This window comes from Rosa rugosa, chromosome 2, assembly GCF_958449725.1.
Source record: "Rosa rugosa chromosome 2, drRosRugo1.1, whole genome shotgun sequence".
NCBI classification, from domain to species: Eukaryota; Viridiplantae; Streptophyta; class Magnoliopsida; order Rosales; family Rosaceae; genus Rosa; species Rosa rugosa.
Genome location: NC_084821.1, coordinates 8,027,853 through 8,038,913, shown reverse-complemented (window position 1 = coordinate 8,038,913; position 11,061 = coordinate 8,027,853). Strand labels below are relative to the sequence as shown.

Below are 11,061 nucleotides of genomic sequence, written 5' to 3'. Positions count from 1 at the left end.
AAATTATCTATGAGAAATGACAATATCAGTACATGACATATTTCTCGTATTCAAAAGCCGGCCACGAAAGTGCCTCCCAAAATAAATATTAGTTTTGAAATCAAACTTGACAAGACTAATTACTTGAAAGCAACTCGTAATCACACTAGGTTGAAATCTAAACCTTGATTAAAATAGATGATGTGATGAAAGATATGTTTGGCTTGTTTACATTAATTGAATTACTGCATAAGAGTCAAAACATGAGGTGAGATATCCTTGCTGTTGACACGTAAGAAGAGTTCCATTTAACAACATTGTGCTTAATTGTCTCTATGCATGTAATTAAAATCAAGCACATGTATAATCAGTGTTTTGATTTATGAGGCTCCTTTTTTTTTTTGGTTACAACAGAGAATACAAAGGGGAAGAAAACCCAGAAAAACCGAAAGAAAAAAATTGAAAGCAAAGAACAGAAGTAAATCAAAGCTCCGAGAAGACTCAAGGAGGAGGGATTTATGAGGCTCCTTACAACAAGGATTGGGATTATTGGTCGCCAAACGAGTAATTTCTCTTATTTGTGAGAAAAAACAAGAAGCTTGGAAATATCTTTTTTTGGTTGACTTATGTACATTCGGTCGTCTTTATTTTAAAAAAAAAAAAAAAAAACACTTTCTACAAACATCTTACTGTTATGCCATTTTATGAAAAGAAAACTAAACATGCACTCCATAGAATCATAATACCTTTTTTGTGGCGCTTTAAACAAAATTGAGGAAGAACTAAGGGCACGTTTACTTACTTGGAATGGAAAATAATCATGAATCGGAGACAAGTGGAATGGGAGAAGAAAGGAATCGGTATTGATTCCGGAGGAATGATTCCTAAACTCATCTCCCCCCTTCGTAATCGAATTCCTGAGTATTCAGGAATCGATTCCTGATAAGGAGGTGGGACCTACATCCATTCCGATTCCTTCATGTGTTAGTAAACGCAGGATTTCTTTTACTCGGAATCATTCCGATTCCTTTATGTGTTAGTAAACGCAGGAATGTTTTTACCCCGTAATCATTCCCTTTCCTTCCAAGTAAGTAAACGTGCCCTAAGGTTGCTTTCACTGGACACTGCTTATATATATATGCCGACAAAGTTGATGAGACTTCTCAAACAAAATTAGCTAATCTTAGTGATGGCCTACTTTTCGTGTGAATCGGACTTTATGCCCTTATCTAAAAGACTAAAACGATAGACCTTTACAGGAACAGTGAAGCTGATCGATGAACAACTATCTATGACTTCAAATGCCACCATGGAATTCGCTTTAAGTGACATTTGGTCATTTACTGCTGATGAACAAGATTATGTCATGCAGAAATGATCAAACCATGCTAGTTGACTCACTAATTATATGTACGTGTTCCCACTTAATATATGGACTAGTCCAATGATAATGGATCTTAATTAAGCTCTTAAACAAACTATTGAATCCCAAGTCTGCAGGTTCATCTGCTCATGCCATGGACACCTAATATGTACCTTTTAAGTACTCTTCTGAGTTTTCTGTTCTAAGATGCCGTCTACTTAATTATACCTCTATTAACAACGTCTATATCAATTAGTTTTAATTATAGATGTATGTCAACTGAGATTCCTAGCTTGCTTAATTAAAATGATCTATGCAGTCTGCAGACTGCAACAAATTTGAGGAAAAAAATTGAATGCATATAGTATCATTTTCAGTTAACTTAAACGTGATCTTGTTAAAAAAAATTAACTTAAACGTGATCAAGATTGTGTGTAAATCATTCAAGAAGTTATTTATCTCTTTGAATAAGAATATCATTTAGTGAGCTGCCGGAAGAGAGATCTTCAAAAGGGAGGGAGTATATATATGATACTAGTATGGCATCAGTGTCAGTTCATTTGTAGTCTCTTATAGTTTTCTAGCTAGGGTTTTGAATTGGGACTATGGATCATGACAATTGACAACAATATTTTTTTTTGTTGAAATTAGGTCTAAGTGTCTAACAAGTGATGACAGTACGTGGCATAATCTCTGTTAGGATATGAATAACCTAATTCTTCAATTATCAATGACATCAATTCCATTCAGGTGAATATATATCAATGACATTTTGTGCCCACATTTGTTCTAAGTAGTTTCTGACAGAAGTGGAATATCATAGCATAACTTTATCTTACCAAAATTTCAAGTTGGACAAATAAGGAAAGAAAAATAAGAGCATCTAAGATTTATTTTATTTATTTTATTTTTTTAGTGTCCTATTTTTAAAAATGAGTAACACAACTCAAATTTTGTAGCTTTACAAATTAAGAACACTCAACTTTACGCAAGAACTTTCTAACTAGAATATCTCCTTCCTACAATCCTACATCTTTAACTTTAGTGATGGGAAACAATTTTTACGTCCATTTTCAACACTTTTCACACTTGCTCTTCTTCTTCTTTTTTTGGTAATTGCTCTTCTTCTTTTTGGACAATCTTTTCACACTCGTTTAAAATACTAAACTTACGTCTGTTTTGAAACACTTGTATAAAAATAGAAGCAAATGCAAAATGGATAACCTACATATATAAAAATAATTTTGTATTTATTTTGGGGTTGAATTATTTTATGAAAATAATGGACAAATTTGGGGTCAACTGTCTCTCCCGCTCATTGGGTAGTTGGCAGTTGGCACCATAATTTCCCAGACGTCAGCTCCCTGTAAACAATTGCAAACACTAAACAAAAGCTGCCTACCTTCCAAACACAAAGTCAAGCCAAATCCCATTCAAGAAGAACCCACTTTTCTTTTATATTCTTTATCTAATTTTCTTCTTCCAATTTGTAGGCATAAAAAAAAAGGTGCAAAAGAAAAGGATGGTTAGCAGTACTAGAATCACCATTAATACCATCATCAATAACCTATGCAGCATTGGAAGTTATGGCGACCTGGTCAGATACATACCAAACACAAAAAGGTCCATTTTCTCATTTTTTTCAATGCTGTTTTTCTTTCTCTCACAGTTGGTATATTCAACCCAATAAGCTTATGTCTCTGCATCATTATAAAAGTTTAAGACTTTATATGGATATGGCCAATTGAGGTTTGTTCTTATATTTCTATCACTTGCTGGCAATTGGGTTTCTTTCTTTCTTTCCGTCTCAAGCTGTCTGGCATATGGTTTTTCTTTTCATTTTTTGATTCCCATGTTTTGTTTTCAAGTGTTTGGAGCTTATTGAGTTGTCTGAGAATTGAGAATTTAGTTCATTTCAAGTGTTCAAGTTAAAGCTCTGCCTTTTAATCTACTTGGGCTGCTCACTGATTCAATTTGCAATCTTTTTTGTTATGCTTGTTGCCATGTCAGGGGGACTATTCGAATCCTGCATGAACTTCAGCAGTTGGGTTATAAAAGGTGTATCAGAATTTTAGTGATATTTACACTGTGGGGATGTATCAATCTACAGCTTGGACGTGTGTGGCCGTTTTGGCCGTGTGCTTGTGCTGGTCTTCACTACAAGCTGGAACACAAGCGCAGAATATTACCAACCCAGTAGAAGGTGATTTTACTTATGTTTTAGGCAGCTTTGCAATTTTAAGATTCCTTGTTTGTTCACCAGTTCTAGTTGTATGGGGAATAAAAGTTGTTATTGCGCAAGTTTGTACTATAAGTTTTTGAATCAGGAGTGTGAGTTGCCTTTTTGTGCTTATTGGTAGATTCAATTAATGAATGAAGCTACCTGTTTCAATTTTCCAGTTTACTTTGTTCTTGAGGGATTGGTGCTTATGTCCAATTCCAGTTCACTTTACATGCATAAGACCTTGCGATGAATTAATATTTACGCGTTTATGTTTGAATGATAATATTGTGATTGACTCATTCATGATGTATAAATTGGTGACATTACCTTGTTTTGATCAGGATATCCTTGTTTGTTTTGATGAAGTTGTCATTATCATTTGTTTTATATCTCAGTGACGGCATTGAAGGCCATAAAGAAAAGTTTGATCGATCCCAACAAGAATCTGAGCAATTGGAACCAAGGGGATCCATGTACAGAAAACTGGACAGGCGTTTTGTGCTTCAACAGATCATTAGATGATGGATATCTTCATGTTCAAGAATTGTATGGTTTCTATTTCTTATCTGTATCTTGCAGTATCATTGACTGTATGGGGATATACCTTTAACCTTTGTTTCTTTCTTTTCACCTTTGTTGTGAGAGTCCTTTTACTGTGGAAGAAATCATGGAACGTAGTTCTAACTTTTATGCTTAGATGGTATAGCAATGAAATAAAACATCTATCAATTTGATCCTTTTGTCCCAAAAGCAACTCGTTAGTCATCTAGGGATCAGGGACTTAATTATTGTTCATGTTTGGAATTACGTTGTGGTCACCAGAAAATTTATGTTCAAATAAATTCCCTATGCTGACTTGTTCAACTTCTTTAATGCAGGCAACTACTAGATATGAATCTCTCAGGAACTTTGTCACCAGAGCTTGGCCGCCTATCTTATGTGATAATATTGTAAGGCCCTTTTACACTAATATTGGGTAAACTAGAACTCCTGTCTGATTTTAAATTGTTCTTGGAAAAGAAAGTAGTCTAATTATAAATTCTTGGAGAACCTTTTCTCTCTGTACTACTCTCCTTCCATGGTGAATGATTTTCTCTTCCCTCTGATGCATATTCCTTCATCTATTCTGCTGTAGGGATTTTATGTGGAACAACATAAGTGGAAGTATACCAAAGGAGATAGGCAACATTACATCTTTGGAACTCTTGTAAGTAATCTGCTTTGTTTCCCTGGCAAGATTTGGATAGATTAAATACTTGGCAGGTCTAGATTGGCATCCATGACTATTCGTTTGTGTTAAACCATTCAAAAACCCATATAAGCTTAGAAATATTCCCGAATTGTTATTGAATTTACTATAAAACTACTTGAGTATTTACTTCTAATATTCTGTGTTTCCAGGCTGCTGAATGGAAACCAATTGTCAGGTCCCCTGCCTGAAGAGCTTGGTTCTCTTCCGAACTTGGACAGAATACAAATTGACCAGAACCAAATTTCAGGACCGATACCTAAATCATTTGCAAATTTGAACAAAACAAAGCACTTGTGAGGGTCTTTGATGCTGCTGTAGCTAAGAGATGATAATTTTACTTTCTATTAATTTTTCATCTCTCTTTCTTCTGTTTCACATTTTTTCCTCCTTTTGAGCAGTCACATGAACAACAATTCAATTAGCGGGCAAATTCCATCTGAGCTTTCCAGATTACCGAGTCTTGTCCACTTGTAAGTATCGTACTGGCTATTTCCACGTGCTTAATTGCGTCCATTAACTGGATTAAGTGAGACCAATCAGAATCTTAAATTGAGTTTATTATTATTGTCACATCCTCTTCATTTTTGTTTCTGTATTATGACCATCTTCTGTTAAATAAATGAATCTGACACTGTGCAGTCTTCTTGACAACAACAACTTATCTGGGTATCTTCCACCAGAGTTCTCAGATCTGCCGAACTTATTAATACTGTATGTCTTACTTCATAATCCACCTTAGTTATGTTTCTTTTGTATATCCTTACCTTTAATTTCCTGTTATGTGGGTAATATGTATTCATCATTGCCTTTTGATTTTGTATCCCTTTGGTCAATAATTTTCTAGATTTTCCTTTCTTCAACGCAATAATACAGATGTAATCCCATTTCGAGTTTCTTAGTCCTATCATCTTTATTTTGCAGTCAACTTGACAACAACAACTTTGATGGGAGTACAATTCCGGCTTCTTATGGCAACATGTCTAAACTGTTGAAGTTGTAAGTGCAACTTCTGACTCTTTCTGTCAGCTTGCTAGGTGCTAGCATCTCCTTTTCTTTTTACTTGCTATTCTGTACACCTTGAGGTGAAGCCAATAGCCTTGAAGTTACTCATCTTTTAAATTGCTAAGACTAACTGTTATAGAAATGTATTCCAGTAGAAGATGATCAAGAGATAGGGAAAATGTATAATTTAGTTGGGAAACAATCACAAAGCTTCCAACATTTGAATAGAGCGCATCTAGACAAGTAGTGACAAAAGCAGATAAATTTGCTCAAATTTTTGGGGTGGTGTAACTGCATCATATGAGCATGAAGTGTAATAGTACTTTGCATAAATAGTAAATGCATGAATCTTATTGATTGTTCCGTTATTGTGTGATGTTTATACTCTGATTTAATGAAAATAAAGAAATATTCTCTAAGCATGTAACATGAGGGTTATATCCAATTGAACGTGTTTGTATTTTGGTTGGTTTTGGCAGGAGTCTCAGGAACTGCAACTTAGAAGGACCTATTCCTGATTTCAGTAGGATACCCAAACTTGGATATTTGTGAGTTCATTCAACGGTTACCCTTCATACTCCATTATTTATAGTGATTTTATGGCTGTTCAAATTATTCGTAGAATATGACATGCATGGGAAAGAACAATATCTTATTTATATAGTACTTATTGATACAAACTTTCAGAGATCTAAGTAGGAATCGGCTAAATGGATCCATACCTCTGGGAAAACTTTCGGATGACATCATAACAATGTAAGACTATCTATATTGCATATACATTTTGGCACTTATCATGAATTTAATGTTAGTTTTTCTGAAAAATGTGTCATTGAGTTTTGGGGACTCACATATTTGATTCTTGAAGGATTGTAATGATCTTTTTAATTTTAACATGTGACCCATGTCCACAGAAATTTATCAAACAACACTCTTACTGGGAGCATTCCTGCCAACTTTTCCGGTCTTCCACTGCTTCAAAGATTGTGAGTGATTTCAATATGCTTTTTCCTTATTTTGCAATTATTTATATGGTTCACTGCATTGTTTATTAATCTTACTTAGCTAAATCTGAGCTTCGACCTTACTCTGTCAATACTGGAGGAGCTATTTTACATATAATGCTATTAACTGTTATAGCAGTTCAGTTATACAAACTATGCAATGGAATAAACTGAGAATTTATTTCGCATGGCAGGTCCATTGCGAACAATTCACTGAGTGGCATTGTTCCAGCATCCCTTTGGAATGATACGACACTCAATGCAACAGAAAGACTAATCTTGTAAGAACTGTGAGAAATTTTTTACTCTTATTAAGAGTGAGTGGGTCAGTGGGGTTGTGTTTATGTGAATTTACATCCTCTTTATATATGTTGATTCCAATTCCTTTTCTAATCAAAGAATATAATTTAACCTTCCTTTTTTTTTACTTGTATATATCTTATCAACAGTTTGCTAATAGGTGGTGTCTGGTTTCTGATATTGCAGGGAGTTGCAGAACAATCAGCTTACAAATATATCTGGCAGTACTCAAACCCCACAGAATGTCACTGTCTGGTTTGCTTCTGAACTTGGTTTCTACATACAACATTAATGTTGAGTGCAATTTATGTTGTTCCTATACATATATTTAGCATCTTAAATACACGATTTGTTAAACTTACATATCTGCTCACTAACAAATCTGGATTTGCTCTTTAGTTATAATTTCATATTAGTGCACCATGTACCAGTGTTTGATCAGGTCCTGTTTTGATTATTATTGTCCAGGCTTCAGGGAAATCCAGTTTGCTCGAATGCTAACCTAGACAATTTATGTGGATCTGAAAATGATGATGAAGATGACAGTGAGAGTTCAACCAACTCTACTGCTGGCTGTCCAAGTCAAGCATGCCCGCCTCCTTACGAATATCTTCCTGTAGTTTGTTTCTGTGCTGCTCCACTACTTATTGAATATCGGTTGAAAAGTCCTGGATTCTCAGATTTTCGCCCTTACAAAAGTACATTTGAGGAGTATCTTACATCTGGTCTCGTCTTAGATCTTGATCAACTGGACATTGCTTCATTTGTATGGCAAAAGGGACCTCGACTGGGAATATCACTGAAGCTTTTCCCTGTATATGTTGCTGCTAATCCCAATATTTCCCATATTTTCAATAAGAGTGAAGTCCAAAGAATCCTTGGCATGTTCACAGGATGGAATATTCCCGATAGTGAATTGTTCGGACCTTATGAGCTAATTGGCATCGATCTATTGGATCCTTATAAGGGCGGTGTGTCTCAAAAACCTTATTTTTTATGTTCTTTCTCTTGGCTGCGGACGTCCGTTCCTAAGCTAAGGAACGGATTTCCAGTTTTAGGTGAATTTTTATTTGTCGTCGATGCTCACGGTTCTTATTGATGTCACAGTTGTCCCCTCTAAGAAGTCTGGTGTAAGCAAGGGTGCTCTGGCTGGCATAATAGTAGGAACTTTTGCCAGTGCTGTTGCATTATCTGCAGTTGTCTGTTTTTTAATACTGAGAAGGCATCAGAGGAACCACCCTGCTATTTCAAGAAGACGTCGTAGTGAGTATCCTATGTCATAAAGAGAAAATGCTGTTTGTTTAGATAATCATTTCCCAAGAAAAGCCAATTTGAAGCTGGCCACTGATTGTGACCTCATTTCGTCCCCTCTGGTCCAGTGGCTGGAGACTAGCAACTTTTCTTTATGTAGTACAATTGTGTGTGTGTGTTTTTTTGGGTGAACAAGATAATATACGAGTTAACTACAAATGAATGTTGATAGGGACCATGACCTGTATATACAGTTTTTGATATTCTGTAAATACCTTCTCCTAGGATTGTACTGATGAACCAATATGACTGTATTTCATAATAATGTGACAAGATTCGGAAGGCACAACGCCTCTTGGTCTATTATCTAAATAATTTCATTTTTAACAATGTGCTCTGTTTATATGCAGAATCGAAGAGTTCCATAAAAATTGATGGTGTTAAGGCTTTCACTTATGGAGAAATGGCCACTGCTACAGACAATTTTAACATTTCTGCTCAAATTGGCCAAGGTGGTTATGGAAAGGTATACAAAGGCACTCTGGCTGATGGCACACTTGTGGCCATAAAACGTGCACAAGAAGGATCGTTACAGGGTGAGAAGGAGTTTCTAACAGAAATAGAACTATTGTCACCCTTACATCATAGGAATCTGGTCTCCTTAGTTGGATATTGTGATGATGAAGGTGAACAGGTACTTGTGCTTATCCTTTTTTATGTAATTATGCTACATTTTCATCAGAACATTTTTCATTCCAATTTTAAAAAGAAATCTATGGATGTTAAATCTATGGATGTTTATGACTATAAGTTCTATCTGTAAATTGGTCTATTAAAGTCCATCAACATTAGGAACCAACAATGTTTGGCACCTTCTTTACTCTTCTTGCTGGTCTTTGCTATAGAGGAACCGATAGATTTTCATTTTAGAAAAGCTTCATAGCGTATTGATTTTGACTTGCAGATGTTGGTTTATGAGTTCATGTCGCATGGCACTCTAAGGGATCACCTCTCTGGTAAATAGTAACAGTTGTCTTTTCATTATGCCTTTCCTTTTTGCTTCATCTCAATGCTACTAAATATTTTACTTAGAATTGGTGATAGAGCATTTTAGTTTTGAGTCTTAACATGAAACGAAACTTTCAAGTCAAATGATATTCTGTAACATATAATTGATACTTCGTATAGCAGTTAGGTCGAAAGAACCTCTGGGATTTGAAATGAGATTGAGAATTGCTCTGGGATCAGCCAGGGGCATCCTCTACCTACATACAGAAGCCAACCCTCCGATATTCCATCGAGATATCAAGGCCAGCAACATATTATTGGACTCCAAGTTTGTAGCAAAGGTTGCTGATTTTGGACTTTCCCGACTTGCCCCAGTACCTGATCTTGAAGGGACTACGCCTGCTCATGTATCCACAGTAGTGAAGGGGACGCCAGTAAGATTCTAAAATTCTACTTGCATTATTAAAAGTGATGTGATCAAAAGTCTCTTTAGAGGAAGATAAGGAAGGTGCCTGCTCTCTCTTATTATGTGTATTGATTTTGCAGGGTTACCTTGATCCGGAGTACTTCTTAACCCATAAACTAACAGACAAGAGTGATGTTTATAGCCTCGGTGTTGTGTTTCTGGAGCTCTTAACTGGAATGCAGCCAATCTCACATGGAAAAAACATTGTTCGAGAGGTAACTCCTATGATAAGTAGATATGTAAACCATATGATGTGATTATTATGTAAAGTTGTAAACAACGCAACCTCATTTTGTAATCAACATTTTTATGTTATTTTAAGTTGGTTTTCTTCCACTTTAGGTAAATATTGCATTCCAATCCGGTATGATCTTCTCAGTAATTGATGGGCTAATGGGGTCTTATCCTTCTGACTGTGTGGAAAAGTTCTTGAGTTTAGCCCTCAAGTGTTGTCAAGATGAGACAGATGCAAGACCCTCAATGGCAGAGGTGGTTCGAGAGCTCGAAAACATATGGTTTATGATGCCGGGGACGGACAGCAGAACAACGGAATCAGTGCTCAGTAGTAGTACCGGAAAGGTAGTGAGCGATTCACCATCTTCATCCAATGCAGGGAAGAATCCCTATGTTTCTTCAGATGTCTCCGGCAGTGACCTTGTTAGTGGAGTCATACCTACAATCACACCAAGATAGCTAGGAACCCTAGCAACATTTCGCTTTTGTTCTGGAAAATTAAAATCTGATTCACATTTTTGTATCCTGGTTTTTGTACAGCCTTTCTTGTTACAGTAATATTTTGTAAGGATGATAGTTAGAGGCAGAAGTACATTGTTTGAACCTTTTATTGTAACAATAATGCACCTGACAATCAAAAACAATTGCTCAGAACGTAGTTTTGTTATCTTAATTGAGATTTCTTCTTTCCCCCAGTTGAACTCTGATACATAGTCAATGGTCTATGGTAAGTCTTGTCTGCATCTCTGAACACTTGGTCAATGGTTAATCCTACTCAGTCTGGTCTGCTCTCTGCAAATCAGAAATTCTCAACCTGCATAGAGCATCTGAAACTGAATTTAAATTTCTAATGAAGGGTCATGATTTCTTTGATGGATGGAACCCATCAAAGTGGCCTTCCGTGGGTGCTGCCCTATTTCCTCTGGACCTCTACCATCCTTCACTCACTTTTCAGGTTGCTTGGACTGCACTCAAGGC

General features: G+C 36.0%; 1 protein-coding gene across 4 annotated transcripts; it reads left to right on the top strand.

Moving 5' to 3' along the window:
- Positions 1-2,740: 2,740 nt before the first annotated feature.
- LOC133731643 (probable LRR receptor-like serine/threonine-protein kinase At1g06840) lies at positions 2,741-10,778 on the top strand. 4 transcript variants are annotated; one of them, XM_062159027.1, is made up of 21 exons: positions 2,741-2,965; positions 3,353-3,545; positions 3,962-4,112; positions 4,445-4,516; positions 4,702-4,773; positions 4,968-5,111; positions 5,217-5,288; positions 5,458-5,529; positions 5,740-5,814; positions 6,300-6,368; positions 6,508-6,576; positions 6,735-6,806; positions 7,019-7,105; positions 7,311-7,379; positions 7,593-8,095; positions 8,232-8,387; positions 8,786-9,069; positions 9,340-9,391; positions 9,564-9,817; positions 9,930-10,064; positions 10,192-10,778. In XM_062159027.1, the coding sequence occupies exons 2-21, from the start codon at positions 3,437-3,439 to the stop codon at positions 10,540-10,542; spliced, it is 2,868 nt and encodes a 955-aa protein (XP_062015011.1). In that variant the 5' UTR covers positions 2,741-2,965; positions 3,353-3,436; the 3' UTR covers positions 10,543-10,778. The 4 variants fall into 4 exon arrangements, with proteins under 4 accessions (XP_062015011.1, XP_062015015.1, XP_062015013.1 ...); XM_062159031.1 differs by having other exon boundaries at positions 2,742-2,965; positions 9,567-9,817; XM_062159029.1 differs by having other exon boundaries at positions 2,951-3,091.
- Positions 10,779-11,061: the final 283 nt, after the last annotated feature.

What these genes read in the sequence shown, in the direction of transcription:
- LOC133731643 (XM_062159027.1), top strand. Translation starts at nt 3,437, where the DNA reads ATGTATCAATCTACAGCTTGGACGTGTGTGGCCGTTTTGGCCGTGTGC. An exon ending in ATGTCTAAACTGTTGAAGTT is followed by an intron (nt 5,815 to 6,299) that starts GTAAGTGCAACT and finishes TGGTTTTGGCAG; the next exon opens with GAGTCTCAGGAACTGCAACT. An exon ending in TATTTCAAGAAGACGTCGTA is followed by an intron (nt 8,388 to 8,785) that starts GTGAGTATCCTA and finishes GTTTATATGCAG; the next exon opens with AATCGAAGAGTTCCATAAAA.